This window comes from Rhyacophila brunnea, unplaced genomic scaffold, assembly GCF_057557595.1.
Source record: "Rhyacophila brunnea isolate RB1 unplaced genomic scaffold, BYU_Rbru_1.0 scaffold_1, whole genome shotgun sequence".
In the NCBI taxonomy this organism is placed as follows: domain Eukaryota; kingdom Metazoa; phylum Arthropoda; class Insecta; order Trichoptera; family Rhyacophilidae; genus Rhyacophila; species Rhyacophila brunnea.
The window spans coordinates 48,535,953-48,557,842 of record NW_028232751.1 but is presented as its reverse complement, the minus strand read 5'-3'; the positions used below and the strand labels follow the sequence as shown (position 1 = coordinate 48,557,842).

The 21,890-nt window shown below is 30.3% G+C and overlaps 1 protein-coding gene across 1 annotated transcript in view; it reads right to left on the bottom strand.

Annotated features, from left to right (window-relative positions):
* The window catches only part of mfr (ferlin family C2 domain-containing myoferlin misfire), a 91,305-nt gene that overhangs the window by 28,829 nt on the left and 40,586 nt on the right, over positions 1 to 21,890 (bottom strand). The window contains exons 5-9 of the mRNA XM_085945741.1: positions 18,680 to 18,742; positions 14,182 to 14,266; positions 9,300 to 9,456; positions 4,286 to 4,472; positions 650 to 836 (exon numbers count right to left, since the gene is read on the bottom strand). Coding sequence (XP_085801867.1) covers positions 650 to 836; positions 4,286 to 4,472; positions 9,300 to 9,456; positions 14,182 to 14,266; positions 18,680 to 18,742 — 679 coding nt within the window. The remainder of the gene's footprint in view (positions 1 to 649; positions 837 to 4,285; positions 4,473 to 9,299; positions 9,457 to 14,181; positions 14,267 to 18,679; positions 18,743 to 21,890) is intronic.

Here is a 21,890-nt window from a genome sequence, read left to right as displayed (position 1 = left end):
GATGTCATATTGATTTTCATAGTAACGCACGTATATATTAATAATTTAGTTGCTAGGACCCCAGACCCCTAGCAACCAATAATGGTGTCGAAATAACTTTTCATACAAAACAGAATTAACTAACAATGAATTCAATTCTACTTAAAGATGGCTAAAAGTATTTAAAAAAATGCATGTGCATCGTGTTCTGATATATTCTAAAAGTTATTTCGACACCATTATTGGTTGCTAGGGGTCTGGGGTCTTAGCAACTAAATTATCAATATATAAGTGCGTTACTATGGAAATTAATATGGCATGTTAATAATAAATAAGCTAGTCAAGTCAAGTTTATATGATTCAAAAGAAAATTTAAAAACGTTTATATAAAAAGTTCTTTTTATCTTGCAATTATTTCTATATATTATGCCGAATGATTCTCTTCAATTTGCCGCCCTTTGAGTAACTACTTCTCTGAAGTGACGCTCAATCTGCCGACCCCTACGGAACGTCACTGACCTTACGTATGATGATTGTTAATTTTATCCATCGTAGCGGTGAGTCGGTAAGTAATAGTTTATTTCTCTCAATAAATCTGTGATAAATTGTCGTTAAATTTTATTGTTCGATTATAAATTAATATATTTGCGAAGTTCGGTTAAAAACTTACCTCTTTCTCCGTCATTAGATATCGCCTTCAAATCGATGTAGTGTGTTCCTATGACAGTTGGCTTCACAGAATCATTGTCGCAAAGCTGAATGCGTACCCTCTGGCAGAGTGGCGGAAACATGTCAGTAAAAACTATCTGCTCATTCCAGGTTGGATTGTAGCTACTCTTCTTTACGGCTGTATTACCCTGCAATCAAATCGATATACTATTAAGTATATGTTATAATATTGAGTAGTATATCGGGCCTAGAACATTTCGCCGTCGCTGACTGGACGTCGTCAATTGGACAACGCCGATTGGTAACCTCACAAATGAATTAAATGTACAGATAAATGAATAAAATTAAGCACATCAACTTGAAAAGCAAGTTTAAAGGCTGGTTTGGATTATGCTAGTATTTTAGTCGAGTAATTTAGTAACTAAACGTATGTGAACAGATAAATTTAGACGATTCAATCCATTTTATTCTAAGTTTTCGGTCGAGTGGTGGCCTTACAGAACAGAGTACCCCATTTGCAGTAGACATTTTAATTAATATTTAATTACCACATTTAAATTTCATGCTAATTATATCTAATGGCCACCTTATGGGCAACGCACCAGTTGCGTTGGACGCAGTTAATATAATTCAGGTTGCCTATACCTCAATACACTACATTTTGAAGAAGGGTTTTGAATGTGTGAGTGTCCTACGAAAATGAAACACACATTGACGTACAATAGTGTGAGCTGAAACCTTCAAATACACCAATATTGAATGAGGACACGCGTATTCTTAACACGTGATTAAGTTTATCCCACATTCTTTCACACTCGAGATCGGTTGCCCGTTACTCCACACCCGTTAAATATTTCAGTTCTCATTAATTTTGTGTTCCCTGAGCGTCCTTCACCACTCCTCACGAAATACCAAATAAACCACGAGACAATTTTGAACACGTTATTTTTAGTCAAGATTTTGTTTTAGCTGGAATTGTATTTTTTAAATGGGTATCGGTAAGCTGAATTTATGACTGCATTTTAAAGATCAGAAACTTAAAACAACTCTGTTATTCTTAATATTGAAAAATGTTCTTTAGGTTTTATAATTCTAATTCCTTAAGTAGTAAATTTATAGTGTCTAGTGCTACTTTTTTATTGATTCATTTTTTTGTCTTATCTTATTATCTTATCTTTTGTCTCGCCTTTTTCCATTTTTTTCAATAAAGACATTACAATTAATTTACGTTGTACCCTGTTCGACATGCTACTCACTAGTGGAACTGTTTCCGGAAACTTTTAAGTTACTTGGTAAGTAAATTATTCGCCAGTCGACTAAAATACTAGCATATTCTGAACTAAGCTTTATATAAAGTTATAAAGTATAATAAAATCTTTTATACAGCGCGGTTATGGTTATTATTAAGACTCGTATCAACGACGTGACTTGAGATTGTTGTACTGAAATTGTGCAATAATAATATGACAAGTTGATCGATTTTCCATAGGGAAACCACAGCAAGCTATATTTGCCAGAATAGAGGTTTCATTAACATCGTTGGTTATATCGTTCAAAGCTGTCTGTAACACACGAAGTAAAGTGGTATATTAAGTATACTAAGCAGAGTTGTCAAGTGAATGAAATTAATGAAGAAAACACATGATGTCCTACTTAAGGTCAGCAATATATCATTACGAAAATGGACAAAAGTTTAATAATATAACACACGGGAGCAAAGTTGGAAAACATTTTTCTTATTGTAATACGACTGATTGAAAAAGTTGGAAAGATCGATAGTGTCAAAAGAAGATTTATATCACTGCTAAAAAAAACAAACAGATGTTGCAAACTGAGGTATTGAAAGTACTTGTTTCCGGTAATATACGGAAACACTTGTACAAAGCAAAATTTTACGACAACGTCAGACGGATAAACAAATGGTAGAAATGTATTCAAGCCGAAGCCGAAGCGAAGCGATTTATATCAATCGACAGTTTGTCGACGTAGTATTTATTTTATTATTTTTTTAAAAGACATAATTCATATTTAAATGAGATGCGATATAGGTATACACGAACACAATTATTTTTAATATAAATTAATTTAAGATAACTGAGGTGCTTATTTATTACACAAACTGATAAGTTCAATATTATATTAGTGTTAATTGACATTTTTGTGCGTCAAACCTTACTTGGTGAGTTTTAACGTTAGTTTATTTTTTCTGTCATATTTATATTTTAAACTAGAACAATATGCATATTTATAAAAACTGATAAAAGATTGCAATAAAAACATATTATGTAAAATAAAATTGGACGTATTAACATTTTTTGTGTGATTTTGACGTGTTTTATAAGTTATAGATCAAGGGTTCACAAAGTGTGTCACGCAAGCCAATTATGTCCTGCGTGAATTTTTGATGTGTTCCACGAGAGTTATGTTAAATCAATATTATTTTTTATTCTTCCTATCGAATATTAAAAATTACATTTGAAATTAAATATCCTCTGGCAAGAATGAATGGTCCAGAAAATTTGAGCCTAAATCGCAGGATTTATTTTCAAACAAACAATGCATAAATCACAATCATGATGAAAAAATTTAAATATTATATTTTAGTATATTAGGTAGTAAAAGTGAAAATAATGTATATTTAGCTAAAAATATAAGTTTATACAATGAAATATTTTTTTAAAAACAGAAAATATTAACAAAGGGAAGTGCGGCCCGCGAAATAATTTTGATTTCAAAATTGTCCCTTTGACGAAAAAGTTTGTGAATCCCTGTTTTAGATCAATACATATTGTGAGAAATTGCATATAGAATACGTGCATATTTTTCGTTAGATTTTTACCATATGACGTGTGACTTATCAGTTTTCATGAGAATATATCCTTCAATTACTAAATATTATCTCTTTATAAACTCAAAATAAATAATTTGTAATTTTACAAATAAATAGGTATGTAATCAATAACGTATTTGTAAGTAATGAATGTCTAATCATCTAATTTACATTCGTTTACTTGATTTGCGATTTTTTTTGTTTGACTTTAAATTTTTTTATGGCATCAATATCGGCTAATTAGACTTTTTTAGACTCTGTCAAATTTTATTTAGTTATGGTACCAATATTGTAGCTCGATTTGATAAAAATAAAAAAGGATTTCAAGTTATCCACATTTTTATATTTATATAAAAATCGATGTTTTTTAAAGTAGATATAAAAATATTAAAACTATAAATTAGTCAAAAATCTATTAGGCTTAGAAAACTTAATAAACTAAATTTTAATAATAAATATGACCATAATATGTAATAATAAGATAAAAAAATTCACATTTTATTTTTATTGAAATTGTAAATTATCAAAAAAATGTCTCAAATTGCAAGCTTCGTATTTTTCCAATAGGTGCCTCTGGTAGGTAAAGACAGGGCCTTAATGCTATTTGTATTTTGTACCTATAAGTATTGTAAAATAAATAAAAATATGTAACCAAGACTCAAGACAAGAAGTTCATCAAAACACAACCATTTATTATGCTGGTTGTAGAAAATCTACTGGCAAAATGTCACATAGCAAAATATTTTACAGAAGTTATGGGTGGGTCAAAAATAAATATTAATTAACGTGGGACATTTTCATACTTACACTAAGTCCAGCAAAGCAAACTTGCACATATGGATCGACGAGGTCTCTGTTCTCTCCGGTCAAGGCCTTTTTCATATTCGCCATTATAGAGAGGTTCATTTTTGGTAGGCCGTCGGCTTGGTGAACGCGTACGATAAATCTTGCCCTTTGCCTCTCTGTCGGGACGCCATCAGGAAGCAGTAAATTTCTGCAAAGCAATGTGAAGTATAACACAGAGATACAGCGTCGATAAATTATCGAGAGTACCTATAAACGACGGTGGAGGGGTATAAATCGAGAACTTAGTGAATGCGCAGAGGGCAAAATAAAATAATGATCGGCATCTGTCACTCTTTGTATAATAAAATCGTTGTACTTATTTATGGTTATTTGAATTCAAGGCCGACTACAAACAGACCGGGGCACTACATTTTTAGTTACGATGGTAGTGCTAGTTATTGATTATTTTTAATACAATCCGGTAACCTGTTCGCAGTAAATGAAGATTTTTTATTGTGTATAATATTTAAATAAAAACGGTGCGTGTACTTATGTACGCGCGTTAGAAGTTATACTTATACTTAAGAAAAATGAAGTAGAAAATACGATAAAATAATTGAAGAAAGATATTATATACAGTAAAATTATTTTTACACAATAAAACAAAATAAAAATAACCACGTGTTATGCTGAGTACATTGCGTTTGTATACAGCTGACAGCACATGCGCGTTGGGTATACCCGATCATGTCGCACTTTCGTAACGGTGTGCGCCTGCAGCTCTCAATTGTACCCTCTATTAAACGCGCCAAAAGAAGAATAACTTCAAAAACATATTTTTTTTACAAATGGTTTACCATATTGCACTCGAAGTATGAAAAAAAACTATCACCACGATCGAAATTAACAGTGTCGTGTCGCGGCCTGACTACAGTGGGCGTTGTATGTATCTCAATATTTCACTCTACTTTTAGTTAGTGTGTAGTACAGGACACTCTCAGTAATCCGCCGCTCGACTATCCGTTAACTACTATAATCCGCCGTTATGTTTACTAGTTGAAAGCACAAAATCAAGTTCTATAATTCGCCGGTATTCGCTTGTCAAATTCAGTAGTCCGCCGCGTACAAGTATACAACGCAGGGTTTATTTTGGAAACTTCTCTTTCGTTAGGTACGTTCATCGTGAAGAATGTAATGCACCAGGGAGGAAAGTGCCCAAGGACCGCATCACAATTATGCCGTGCTCCAATGAAACCGGGATACACACAATGAAGCTTTTGGTCATAGGGAAAGCCAGGAATCCTAAGCCATTCAAGAATATCTGCCGCACTGAAAAACTGGTTATGTCAAGTGATTTACTGTTTAATATTTAGTTAATAAGCTTACTTAATAAATATGTATAATTTAGTAAATACTTGATTTTTATTATAAATAAAACCGTAATTTGCTTGTACAAATTTCTCAAAAAAACTATTTTTACGAAATACCTGTTTTCATTTTTACCATATTTTGTATGTATGCACTATAATCGGCCACTTTCACTAATTTGACACTTGTCTGGTTTTTGGGGTGGTGGATTACTGAGAAAGTACTGTATTCTTTAATATGGGTCTATCATCTGGAGTCCTACATATTTCCTACACGTGTAGACTAAAAAAAAAATTCGATATTTTCCTTTCAATAATAAATTTTTCAAACGATTACTTTCCTACAATCTCGTAGGTTACTTCAGAAATTTTTGCCTGCTATCACGGGGGATGGTTTCCAATCCTGGCGTCCTAAAGAATTAAAATTTTTATTAACCTGTCAATTATCTACGTGGTAATTATTATGACCTATTCTGGGTCAAAACTATTTTCTCGAGTCAAGCCTATCAGGCACCATTAGCGAGGGGTACAAGACTATTCAATGCGCTCACCAAAGACGTGGACATTTTCAATGATGTGATGTGTATTCTGTTTTTGAAACTTTATTTTACTCTATAAAATTGTTTACGTTTTCATTTTTTCTTCTTCTCTTTTGTGATGGTAATATTATTTGTTATAATGTAAATCTCGTGTTGTGAACGTATTGAATTTTGATTTGTTATGACGTCAAAAAAGTTTTGTTTTATTCAATAAATAAATAAATATTAAAATGGACTAGAATTGGTAATTGAATAAAATGGAAATACGAGTATATTACCGATAATATCAGCTAATAATTAAAATTATTAGGAATACATATTTTATGTGTTTCCCGTTTTACTCAAATTATTATGATGTTTTGAATTAAAATTAATAATTGTCTGCAAATATTGCTTCTCTATTCTGAAAACAAATATTTATTATTTAATTCAAACACTCATTTAAATATTTCAATAATAGGCCTATTTAATACAGTAACACCACAAAAATATTAACTTATAGGTAATGCATACATTCTACGAATTCATTATTCTACCACAAATATATTATTTTCTCTCTAATTTATAAACCGAAGCGTTTTATTATTTATTAACTATCTCACAATTGAAAATTTTCAGCGTGAAATTTAATTTGAGAGGCATTTAACAATAATTATTATTCGTATAGAGAAAATTCTGTTTTGCATAAAGCCAAACCTGATGAATGAGTAAGTCATAAAAACCTGAAATATTACGTTTCATATTTTTATTCGCATTGCCATCATCAGCCTGAATCAATCCACTGCTGGATGAAAGATTTAAAAAACTGATTCAATTAATTCTCTTAGTCATTTTTGCGTTGCATTGCTTACGTACAACATATTATTATTATCATGAACATCTTCAAGATTTTACACATTCTAACTACTTGGATGTCCAACTACTTCCATGCGTGGCATTGAAATACGCTAGTAAGAGTCTTGCGTACGTCCCGAGTCTTTTCGGATGTAACGATATTAAAAACCCTTTATTATAGCTCCTTAATTAGAAGCCGGCTTGAGAATGGGTTGATGGTTTGGGTCCCGCATCAGTTGAAATACGATCTTATGGTGGAGCGAGTTCATAAGAAATTGTTGAGACTCTTTTACTTGAGGTTGTATGGATGGATATTATCCGTGACTTTATCCAACTGGCTTTCTCTTAGGTACTCTTACAAACTGTAGTTTAAAAAATTGACCACGTATTTTTTTCAACTTATGCGCGATGTAAGTGAGAATTCCATCAATTTTTGGTAGTATTGACACGTGTGTACCTTGGAAATCGTTAGCACCAGTTGTTTGCTCTTTCAAGGCGCAGAACTAACCTGCTATTGGTAATGCCAATTGGGAGGGCAATAACTATGTTCAACCAAATCACTTCAGATGTTGACATATTTCACTTACGTGAGGGAGAGTATAGTTGGGTATCGTTTTATAAATTCTTAAAATAGGGTCTACTTAGCTGATTCGGTGTACATCCTTGTACATAGTTATGTAATTTATAATTTGTTTATTTACTCTTTCTACTGTTTAATAACTTAATACTGCATGTATTTGTTGTTTTAATACTATTTATTTCTTTTTAAATGTCATTTTGTGAACGTCTTAAATTAATAATTTGTAAAGTTCACTACTTGTGTATGTAAAATAAATACAATTTGATTGATTAGTTGTTCGCTGATTAACGGTAGTTAACAATGTGTACAGTAATATTCAGACGAAAAATCATTAATACTAGTGACGGGCCGACGAGCAACAATAAAATATGTAATTTTTTTGATCAGAAATTATGTAAAAAAATTTGATTGCTGTTTACCGCCTGTTTCTGATAAATTAAAATTATGTTGAGTAAACATTTATTTTCATAATTAATATAATTAATTAATAAGATATGAATGTGAAAGCTAGTCACTGTGTACAGTTAGCCTATACAACGCAAGAAACACACTATAGAATTTACTTAAATAATTAAGAAAAAAAACTTCCATCAATGTATTCAACAATATTAAATTTACTTTATAATAACAATACTATACTAAAAATAAAGAATAAAATTATTTGAGATACAGCTCTAATAATGAGAATAACGGTAGTGTCTCTTTTGAGATAACATTTATCCAAATTGGTTATTTCTATAATCAAATTTAATTCGAAATGTTTACAAGTAAATTTAATACTGACCTGCATTGAGATTTTACAAAGTTTAAAAATATTTTTCCATACAGGTAAGTATTGTCAAACACAGATAATTAATCCTCGTTCATAATAAATGATCTCAATTGACCATAGGCATTACGTAGAAGATATTTGAGGTTGTTAGTAAGTTTAAAAGTCGGTATCCTCCATATTCAGTCAGTTTGAGACAATCGTAAAACCAGTCAAACACTTCAAGGACTACAAATAGAATATTTTCTTTTTGAAAATATATTAGTTGACAATTAAAAAAAGTGAAATAAAATGTCAATGATACCTACTTTTAAAATTAATAAAAAAATAAGTATAAAATAAGTAGTATAATGTAAAAATTGTCGGCTGATGAAAATAATCAATTTTGCAATTTTAAACTCCGATATAAATCTATTTGATTAACAGACGTAGCTGGATTTGATAGTTTATAAATAATATTAAAACAAAATTCAAGCGTATTTTTTTAAATACGTTTTTCCTTAGCCTTAGATAAGTGTATTTTTCACTATTTATTGACGATTTTTCGTCTATATTAGTTATGAGTTATAACTACAAGAAAATTGAGAAAGAAATATAGAAAAAGTACTTTTTTAGTTAGTACAGAATTACCGACTTTGAAACAAATAGTCTTCTTCAAATAGTTTAATTAGATTTTAACATTTCAAAGAATTTGGAATATCCATTAATATCTTGCGGGCCTTGCAAAATGAGGCGGGGTTGGATTTAGCCCATAGACCGTAGATTTATTACCCCTGGTTTAGACGAATTTGTTAAAAATTCTAACAAATATCTTCTAAACAAGCGAAGTATTCAGCCCTGACTCTGAAAAAGAATGGAAACTCTGGATATCTGTGACTATACTGTGGCAGTTGTCCCCTAGATAAGACTTTTGTAATATATAAAAGTGTGATAAAATTGCACTAACGCTTCGATGTCATCTTCATCCTTCTCGCTCTTCGGAGGCACCTTGACAGTATCACCTTTTCCGATTACGCAGACGTCACATTTGAGATATCCTTTTGGCCCAGCGCCCGCGTCAGCCGGGTCTGTCAGGACCGCCCATTTGTGGAAGAATTGGTGATCTGAAAGCGGCATCTTGTTTTATAAAACTCAAAAAATGAGCACAAAAATTACAATCAAGTTATATATTCAAATTAAGTGAATTGTATTTACAGAGCAAAAGCAGTGAGCACTAGAATTTAGAATGTCGATCTATTTTTTTTTTTAAATTACTTTAATTTTTTTACCAGTATTACAAAACTGTATTTAGGTATTCATTACACATTCGTCAATTGCAAAAATGGTAAAAATGTCTTTATTATCTATATTTGATGACGTTTAATTGTCAATTAAATTATTTTACTTATTAAAATAAACAGTGATGATTATCTTACATAGAATAATAATAAATTCTCTTAGATCTTTAAAAAATAGTGCTGATTATGAAGTAACAATATTGTAATAATGGCTGATTGATTTTGGTGTTTTTTTCTTCAAAATAATTTAGATGAAAATACTATATTTTATTTAGGATTATATAATATGAAATCTTGCAAAAAATACTAGATTCTTATAGATACTTCATAGATTGTTTCTATGAAGAATTTATGTTATTCAGTTACTGAATAAATAAGTGAATCAAATACAAAACAATTGTGGTGAGAAATTTAATATTTTTAATTTTCAACGTAATTCGTTCAACGTACCTGCATAAAAAATATTTTATATGGGTATTATTTATTTTGCAAAAAATACTTAATAACTGTATTTTCACCTTAATTATACCATACAGTGAACTAATAAAAATTGGGTGCTATATTGTCTTTTAATACATTTTCTTAAAACTGTTGATATCACACCAAAAATTATATCATAAAATTGCGAACATATTCCACAATCATCTGACTTTGTGGACATGCAAAAGACGAAAGAGAACAATTACATTTCATGGTGCTCATGCTGGCATTGTATTTGACAAGAAAAGCAAAATTAGGCAACATTTCATCAAAAACATTCCTGTAGATTTTTAACAATAATGTGATGCTTATATTTTGTTTTATTCATAAGAAGTTTTGCAAAAAAATGACATGCTTAGGAATAGATAACCGTGTTAGGTCGGTTGCACACGGTACGTTGGCTCATTCAGATTGACGGAGAATAGTACAATGACGCATCCGCAATCGGTATTTTTGTTTTTGTACAGCTACTACAATATGTAATAATTTTAGAATGATTAGTTGTAAGTCAATGTCCATGTATGACATGATAAGTATAAAGGATGCAATTAAAAAATCCAAATCAATTCGAAATCTCAACATTTCCCTAAATATCGGCTGGGTTAATAATCCAAATTCCATCTCCAAGCAAAGTTAACGACAACAGTAAAAAATTCAAATCGGTATATCCTAGCATTTTGACATCCTAGTTACCCTTTTAAAGACATCGAATTTTCAATTTTTTTATCAAAACATTTAGTGCTTTATTTTAAATATGAAAAAATAGGTTTCCAAGACTTTGAAAAGGTTTTTTTATGCCCGAGTGCAGCCCTGTTGGGAAAATTACGAGATTACCAGGGATACTTGTTTTCAGCTTCACTTTTATATAATTAGGTTATATCTCTTTATAAAACGATTTTCATCAACATCTTTGATCCATCTACCACTTGACACTAGTGGCTACCGTATGGTGTACCAGCAGTAATTCTGTACATCGAATATGCGTCGCACTGATAGGGCATCCAATTAACCGGAGGAAAAATACTACCAGGTTAGCGGTATTTTTGCGAATAACTAACCGGTCAGATTAAAAATAATATATTTGAAATATTTTTACTATTCTCAATTATATGTTGGTATCTTCCTAATTAATCTATGCTATCTTTAATGTTTTAATAGGAAAGTTAATTATGTACATACTCATTTTGTAGAGAGTAAAAACAATAATAACATAAAATATATTTTTTTAAATGATAATTAAGTTGTTTGTGAATCTCATTTAATTCGGATGTAAATATTAACACCGCGATGCACTCTTTGCGATTTTTTGTCTTTGCTCCATATCCATATTATGTAGAATTTGATTTTTTAATTGAGAGAAAATACTCGGTTTTCGGTTATTTTATAAATCTGCGGTTACCCGGATAACCGGTTTCGGTTTCACCCGGTTTGGATACTCTAGTCATGCACTATACCCTGCCAACGTGGGTGAATCAACGTATCATTAATCTGCATCGTTATTATGACAGAAGTATTGTTTCTTAATGTCTACTCTATCAAAATTACGGGGGTAATATTTTTTGTCGTTGTACTTATTTTTCAACAACGGAATATTGTGATCTTCAGATAATTAAAATTTAACCATCCGAATCATATGTTATTGCATGTTATTAAAGCAATAATAATATACATTTTTTGTATATGCGATTTTTTAAATATAAAATTAGGACTCGTATAGGGAAATGGGGGACCGGCGACATTAACATCAGGTACCAAATTATTCGATATGCCATATTGGATTTTGATTTAAATCTTAAATGGACGAAGTATAAGCATTATAAATAGTGACTATCATATTATATTATTCAAATGATTTTTTAAATCAGAAATCGTCTTCAAGTTTAATAATTAGATGATTTTGAAAAATTGTATTTTCTGTTAATTTAAAGCTATTCGCTCACTTTTTCGTTATATAAAAATATGTCGTAGGTATATTTAATTTATGTCAATGAAACTTTAAGTGATTTCTCTAATGTTTGTAAAATGTTTTGTTATGAAAGTTTATACGAGTACATAAAACAATATTTCTCAAAAATTCCCTCACCTCTAGCTTGAAACGCACTATATTCATTGCGTGCTTATAACAAAAAAATCGGTAGCCTTATTTGAAATATTATAGACCCCGGGCTGAAGGCTATCTTCAGTACTCAGAATATGGGATAATTAGGTAATTTTAAAATAATTTTATGATATTATCGATAGATTTGTCTACAAAAACATTTTAAGTCCAGACTGGTTTTTTTGTGAAATAAATTGAATTTGAATGATTTGGAACAATTGACAATCGATGACGGAATTGACAAATTGTAATATTATATCTAAATTCCCAATGTTAGCATACAATATTTTTACAGCATATGTACATATGAAATATACGGGCGTTTAAGTGTAAATTCATTAAATTTTAAAATCAGGCAAATGATGGTAATAAAATTAATTAGAATAATAAGAATTAATTTTAATTTAGTATTATATCGATTTTTTTATGTCGGTTTTTTTTAAAACAAAATCCAAGGCGACCGAAAAAGACGACACTTAGCGGCAGTGCCTCCGGTAAGTAAATTTAATGGGCAAGACAATAGCTCCCTGACAATGCAGGCAATGCTTTATAGTTTGTCGATAAAACTCATTAGTCCTATTGGGTAGCTGACAATTTAAACAAGCTATTATATTTGATTGAAAATAAATATTTTTATATTATTATTAAATCGTCTTACAATTCGAAGGTGTTAATTTAAATATGCGTAGGAGAATTTTGGTAAAACTGAGTAACCTATTTAAAGCGTTTTTAAAGTCAATTTATTATAAAACGTCTTGCAAGTATGCATAGTAAATAAATTAATAAATTTCGTACACCTGTGAAATAATAGTAGAAACGTCAGATTATGAACTAGTTTTTCAATTACGAATGAATTAATAAATTGTCTCGTGAAGCTGTGGGTCTCAGGTTCAAATCCCACACCTGGAAAATTTATATACTTATTATTTTTTTATCTGTTTGATTGGATCACGAGAATGAACGTAATTAATAGATCTAGCGACTGGTTTTCAAACAACCGTTTTACGTAAAAGAGTTTCTTCACAGATTTGTAAAGAAACTCACCGAAAAATTGCAGAATAAATGATAATGACCTTATTTTGTTAGTAAATTTGATTATAAAACATAATATTATTTTATAAATTGAATAATTATTACACGTAAATATCAAATGCTTGATATTTGGAAGCTAGTTAATTATAAAAATAGTTCGTTTTTACAATTGAGTCGCCTAGAGTCATAACTCACAATTTGCAAATTCATTTTTGAGTTAAATATATAGGTACCAAGTGATTCGAAAGGCACTAATCTATATAAAGAAAAATAGTTGGGTATCAAAAGTTATATTAAACTATGAGAAAATTGTTGACAAAGTTGACTGTCATAACTCACATTATTTTTTAATGAATAGTGTGAGTTCTGTCACCAAGGCTTTTCTCACCAATCAGGGAGCTATATTTTCCATAGAATGCTGTGTGTCTGTAACCTTAGGAGTATTATAAATATATTTAAAAAAAATATTGAAAATAGACTCACTCACTCATTAATATTCAAGGGAGTTCAATACCTTTTTTCTAATTACAAAAAAACAGTGCTCTGGTGTTTTTAGCGATTATCTCAAAACTCTATTTTTGGAATATATGAGTTACGACTCTAAGTAACTCAATTATAGTGACATGAAAATAATACGTGGGTATTCCCAGTTTTTTCCTACACTTTTTTTGACTTTATTTAAAAAATATATTATATATTAACCCGACTAAGAATTAGATAAATGATTAGGTTTTTGTACCATTTACTTTTATCCATTTTGAAATACAATAATCATTAACAGTAAGTAGATACGGTTGAATTATTTATTTTCAATCAAAATTAATTGTATTACTTGATAGCCACAAAATAGGACTACTGAATCTAGGCGCCAAACTTACAGCTGGGCTTATTAAAATAAATATAGCTCTGGCAAGAGACATCGTCTTGTGTGGTGGGGTTACCTGGTTGTGCCCAGACAGTGGCTACGTCTAACTTAAAGCTGCCCAACATTTTGTTCGGCCTCAACATGTTCCTCGCCTGCAGCACCTGCGATACCCACACTCATTAGCCGGATCGGTGAAGTCGGAAAAGCAACTCATACAATAAATCTACTTCCTCATAGTTTTGCCAAACGCCATTCACTAAAATATTTCAGATACGGTAAGAAAAGACGTATTTGACAATATCAAAAATTCTAAAAAAACTTCACAAAATAAACCTATGGCTTTAGACTATAAAAAGTAATATACCGTTACTATAAAATAAAATTTAGTTTGGTCAAATAACGTTTAAACTAATGTCATATGCCAGATACACATTTTTCATCGAAAAATTATGGATCGTGCAATAAAATTTGACAAAGCTGTTTCCGCTCGAGTGTGAAACCGCACTCACATGCCATTAACAGCGTACGATATTTGCGTGTGTGTAGAGCTCAGTATCATCACCATAACTGATTAATATCGATTATTTATGATAAACATTGTGCTTGAAGATGCCGAAAGGCGAAACCCGGGTCGCAAAAAATGACTCAAATGGAATAGTACAAAACTTAAATCCATTGGAATTTAAATTCAAATTTCATCAAGTACCTTCAGTCGATAGTATTAATATTTCTATTAATGTATTATTATATATATAACAAGATGTAATTAAATACTGAAGTATGTATATTAATTACGTATTAATGCTACCATAATAATATGGTCACCCCAAAAATACATTTCCTTGAATGAAAATGAATAATATCATAAAGCGATATGCAAATTAAATATTCTGGTAGCGTTGTCGGGTTTACCAGCAAACGTAACGTCAATTAGTTAGCTTTTTGATACCACGATCAAGTCAAAAATGATAAGTTATGTTTCAGTTGTATGTTTCAACCAAGTACTATTAATTTTAAGTCAAACACGTAATCCGTAGACGTGGCAAAGAAGAACAAAACAATTACATTAATTTTGAGTATTCTTTAAAAAAAAAAATACTATAATATCAAAGGAGGAATAATAACAAATTATTCGTTTAATGAGAGGCACTTTCGATAAAATAACTGTGTGATTATAAATGCCCGATATTATGTGGTGAACTGAAGAGAGCTTAGTCGGTGATTGAATTAGACATACTTAAAAGCTTTTCGAAAGCTTAAAATATTAATAAATGATTGTGTTACATTAAATATCAGTAAAGAATTAGTTGCTTAGGTATAATACTACATGAGCAACTACTAAATAAATATTTTTTAACGGTTTGTTGAAAAATAGTAAAGTAAATTAAAAAAGAAATATCGTCGTGTTAATAAATTAAGACATGTAAGATTGTCTGTCTTGTCTTACTGACATTTTTTAACGAAGTTAAATAAATTTACTTTTGTAGCCGGACGGTGCGATTAGACCGCCGAAACGAGTAGCTCCTCCCTGCTAAACCCTCCCTCCCAAACTATTCAGGACATTCTCAGTCGACGCGTTTAGCATCCTGTAACTCATAGCCACAAAGATATGTGAACCTATCATGAAGGCCAAACTGGAAGTATTTGCCAGTGAGGCTACTATGGCCAGCTAACAATTATTATTAACTTGGATAGTATTCAGGTATCACAATGCATTTTGCATTGTTTGGAGAGAACATAATTATATTGTATAATATGTGATTTATTACTGTAAAAAATCACCGTATTTGTAATAAAAACGTCAACATTATGTTGTATTCAAGTAATTGCACGCATGAACAAATTTTTAAGCTTATTTAAAAAAAGACTATTAAGCACCCATATACTAGAATATTAAAAAAAATGTAAATTATGTTTATTCGCGTACGATTTCTTTTAAAAAAATAAAATTTAAATTTACGAATTGTGTTGTCCCAATTAAAATTAACTTTTTATTCACTATTGATTGATGTGGAAACTGTTTTGTCCGTATTAAAAGAAATGGTAAAAAAAACTGGAATTAAAATAAAATGTATTATATATACCTACTGTCAATTGTGCATGAACCACTCCATTTAGATACATGTTGTATAAGAGATCTTTTAAATGGTTTGATTATATTATATTATTTTGTTAACCTAGATTGTGGGAATAATATAAATGAAGACATGAGGTATGTTAAAATAAATATTTCCAGAAAGGATTCGAACCCAAGACCTTCATTTGCTAACTATGTACGACGAGTTATAATAATAACAATAATAAGTTATTAAATTTATCGATCCGGGATAATAGAAAATTTATCAGTTTTCTAATAAATATTATATTAAAATTGCGCATATATTATACGAATATGAATATTATAAAACAAGGAAGTAGTTTTAAAGTATGAGGTAATGAAATTTTCTTGGGAGTAATTTGAATATCAAAAAAAAGTGAGATTGAACTTTTCCGACTTCGCCCGAAGTTTAGTAATTTTTTTCAATGCCGTTAATTTTGCACAGTAATTAAAAGTTCCAATCACAATGTAATCGACGACAATAATGTCAGTGAAGAATCACTTCGCAGATGTTGTAGGTGTAGCTTAAAAATAAACATTTTACAGAAACAATGAAAGTATGAAGCAGTCACAATAATATTAATCCTGAAAGCAAAATATGAAGAAAAAAAAAAAAAAAAAAATAGCAGACCGGAGACAGTAAGAAGTGCGTGAGATACAGGGAGATCTCTTCTGAAGATACAAGTAGAAGTTCAAAACATATCAGTATATCGCTATAGTACATTAAATGACCTTTCCACGATAAAATATTGACACAATTTTTTTATAAGCCAGAGATTTCTACAAAACAATCTTGGTCGAATTGTTGGATTAGCTACATTGAGTCCGGAAATGTCCAGCAATAATCAGATTCGGCAGGTGAACTCAACCTGACAGTATTACACAGTCCAATTAGTTTGCCTCAATGGGTCGCACTATAATGTATAATATAAACACAATAGCGGTTATTATGAAATCCTCTGTTTCAGAAATTAGCCGGACGCCACGAGTAATTTAGCACAAGCTCAAATTTTCTGCGTTAACAACATGTTTTCTGTTTGTAAATAATAAACATAAAAATACTGGCCTACTAATGATTATTCACGTTTAAAATTTTACGTTTACAATTATGGTATATTATAGGCTGGTAAAACACTAATATTTCAATGATTGCAACTCAACACAGTCCTGGTAATGGGGTATAAGGGGTCGTTCATAAATGACATCATATGATTTTCGTATTTTTCCACCCCTCAGTTTATAATACCCCCCCACCTACCGAATTCGATAAAAATCATCGATTTATCGATAGAATAACCTTAGTTTTTTTTCAGTTTTGCCACATGCATAAACTCCATCTTCAGTTTTTTCAATCTTCAAAATCTTTCGTTGCAGATGACGTGTTAATTAATATTATAATATTATTATGAGCCGTTGTGGCAAGAATGAATTCTTTGACATTTTTAATTAAATCTTGCAACACCCCAAAAGAATAATAATTATAAAAGTTTCAGCCACAGAGGGTAGAGAGGTGTTTTGTTTTCATATCAAATATCATTATAAAAGCTGTTTGAAAAAAAAGGTAAAATTTCATTTTCGTTAATAGAATGACGTTAACATTTTTAGAAGTAAACTATTACGTACATTTTTGCTAAAATTAATCAAATTATGTATGTTCAATAACGAACGATAGATTCATATATCTTGTGAATTATTCATTGAATATTAAAAAAAAATGATCACTTATACCAATGTTACGTAAAAAAACGTTTATTTATTTCTAAAATATGTATTTTTAACGTTCCTATTGATTTATTACCGATAATTATGATTAGGTATACCAAATAATAATATAAGTTATATACGTTTTCTATGTCAAATCCACTTTAAGATAACTCTAAGATATTATGTCACGTAATATAAAATAGATTTGTCGATGTTTCTGTTGAGTAAACCTTGCATAATAATTTCATTTTAAAAATAAACAAATTTTGGATTTGATCTTATGATAACGAAATATGTGATTTATTTTTTATGTAACAAATTTAATATAATTTTGAAGACAGATTTAATATTATAGATATAACTACGATATCTTCATACACAAATGCGATAAAGCATAGTGTGCATATTTGGGTAATCTCTTTTAGTTTGGCATGTCAAATGGATCGTGTGAAAAGTCACTTGAATATATTACAACAACTAAATCATTTTGTGGTCAAGAAGTACCAGGGGCTTCATAAATGGTCTTCAAGTCGACCTTGAAGCATCCAATGGGAGGGCCACAGCGGAGGAGTCGTCTGGAATGCAATACCTACAACAAATAAACATTTTCACCTGCACGAATCTGTTTCGAATGGAGTTAAATAATTTCCTTTGTTATAATATTGATTAAAACCTAATAGACTGCTCCTGATTGTGTGACTCAACACCTGTTGGTCATTAATTAATAATAACATGTATTACCCGTATAATTATACTGAAATTTGTTACTTACCGAGAGAGTAATTATTTTATCAAACAGCATTACGGGTGGCATGTGAAAGTCGAACACGAAATACTGAAAAATAAAGTAAATATGTTAATAAAACTATTATAAAATGTATGCGTTATATAGTACTTGTTTTTAAACCCAGGCAACACTCACTTAAACAGCTAGCTTTGAACCCGTATTAACACTTTTATTGTCTCCGGATACAACAGCCTTTCAATTTGGCAATGAGAATTTTACGGGAGACCTTTAAGAAATCAGTATCAATCGAAACCACCTGCTACTTATTTTCAAACGTGTAATCAATAAACTGTAGAAGATTACTGAACTGTAGAACACTTGGTAGATAAGAAATAATTAGTTTATTTTTATGGGAAGGCTTTTATGTATGACTCGAAAACCGTATTGATGCCTAAGCATATTATGAAAATAGGGCTAGGCTTATTTGAGCATTGAGTCCTGCACGGTATATTCTGAATAGGGATGGCAATACCGGTATTCAATTATCTATCTATACCGAAAAACCGGTTTCAAAAATCAAAAATATCGGTATTTTCGGTATTAAGAAAGCATAAAAATGAATTTAATGTTATTTTTTTATTACTTTATTGTATATTAAATTTACTGTATAAGTTTTATGCTGCCAAAACACAAATATACTTTGTTGAATTGTCGGGGTGAATTTACATATTTTGAAAAAGACAACATTCGTGGCAAATATTTCCAATTATTCTATAACTCTATTGATCCAACATTGATAGTACATCCTACAAACGTTGAATATATTATTTATTTGTAAAAAATAGCAGATTTAAAACATTTCATACATATTTACAAAGCTCAACATAATAAATGTAGGTAGGTACTTTAGGTTGTTAATACTGTTTTAAATAGATTGTAATTTAGTTATATTTTATTGATATGCAATTTTTTGTTTCCAAAATATGTTTTGACCAATACCGGTTTTCAATAAGAAATACCGAAATACTGGTATTGATATATTCATTCGGTATTTCAATCCTTAATTCTGAATAATCATTGATACAATAGTGGAGACGAAGCTACGTTAATGAGTTGACGCATTGAATAAATCCCATCGAATTCATGTCCAATAAACTGTCATTCAGGTCTCGTGTAAGGTGGAGAGATAGTGTGAGGTTAGATTGAAAAATATTTGGTTTCCACTGAACAGAAACAGCTTTTATCAGGCATGGATTAAGAAGTATACTGGAGGAGACCAAGAACCACACAGGGCTGTAGATTTAAGAAGAAGATTAATATTTATATAATATAATAATTCAATCAAATAAAGTGCGCGAAATGTTGGGTGTAATATACTGTAGTTATATAATCAAGCTTTTACCAAGAATTCAATTTCATATATTATTATAATGTATGTAGCGTATACGCATATGTAATGTTTAAATTACCAGTTTCGCTCTAAGCCGGAACATATGTGCCTTTAGGGAGATTATCTTATAGGCATGGGTCATATTATATTACAATTAATTTTCTTTAGCTATGCATTAACCGACGTTGCTTTTAAGTATATCGATATAATATTTTATTAAAATATAAACCTAGTATTTTTGTAGTACCTACAGAGTTCAATATGTAATAAATCACAAAATGATTTATTCTCAATCAGTATTTATTACAATACCTATGTGTATATAAATATATTGCATGCGATTTATTTGAGTAAATATTGCAAACTATTTTCCTCACATACCAATTATTATTGAAGAGATGGTAAACGTATTTATTAAACAAAATTATTGAGAAACAAGCGTTTAATTAAACATTTTAATTAAGACAACTATAAGACGTATCATTCCACATGAAATTATTCGACAACATTTTTTTACCCACCATTCTTCGACAAAAAATAAATAAATGTTAAGGCGCGAAGAATTATTGTGGGTTGCAAAGAATGTTCCAGACACCAGTAGCATATTTGCATTTTGATCACAATCGGGACTTGTAGTAGTCAGATGTATTTTGGTAATGTTATAACTTGATACTTTACAGTACAGCCATAATGCATAGAATGTCGAGCTGTGGCGAGGGGTGGAGGTAGGCTAACAAGATTCAACATAAATAGTGCACATTAAACTTCGCCAGTTATACTTTTTTTGTTTTTATTGAACTAAGACTACAATTTGCAGATGATGCTGGTTAGTTTTTAAAATCTAATTAAACCCCACCTAACCCAAACCATACTAGTTTATGTATGAAATGAGCACACTTTTTCAGTCATAATTATTTGTTTTCGTTGAATTAAGAATACATACTATTACAGATGGTGTTGTTAGTTATTTTTTTTTAAATTAAGCCCTTGCCTTACCATTCATTAAAAAAATCTATAAAATATTTTTTATACTAATATCTACTATGGCTTTGATTAGGCGGAGATTTATTGAATTTAAAAAACTAACACACTATATAAACATTGTAGTCTTAGTTCAATGAAGACAAAGACGTTTGACCGGCAAAGTTTAGTGTGCTCAATTTATGTCGGATCTTAACAACCTACCACTACCCTTCGCCACTGATCTTGAGTGACTTTTAATCAAAATATCGACGAAACCCATGCATATATCGAAATAGAATAACTCATACCAGAATCTTAATTAGCAAGGCAACGTCTCGTTCGGTAATCAAAATTATTGCCATTTTTTAAATTACGATTAACACTGCGTGAAAACTGCGTGAACACTGCATTATATAAATTAATAGTTTACCAATTATAAATTTTGTATATTTTAATGGGTATGTTATGAGTGTTTTATTGAATAAATTGACGCATTTGCGGACACAGTCCTCATTCGCGTATTTTTATTGAACCGTGTGAAGTCTATTAACATAATTAAGTAAATGTCAACCATTAATAATTAGCACAATATAATAAGACGCACCTAATTAGTACTAGAAACTAGTATTTCGTGTTTGCGTATATAATCAATATAGAAATATCGAAAATAAAACTGTATACTTTTTTGTTTTGTTAAAAAATGCTAAATTTTCAGGTTCAGGGCGCAGCCATTGGTAAAGCTAACTGTTATTCCATCCAATAAACGGCTAAATAGTGTTTAATGAATCGTGGCATTCTATGCATCTCGGCCTTCGTTTTTTTTTTTACTTGGCGTTTGTGTTATCACCATCCTTCTTTCATCAACATTTCGCGGTTATAACAGAGGCTGTTGTTATTAAAGAA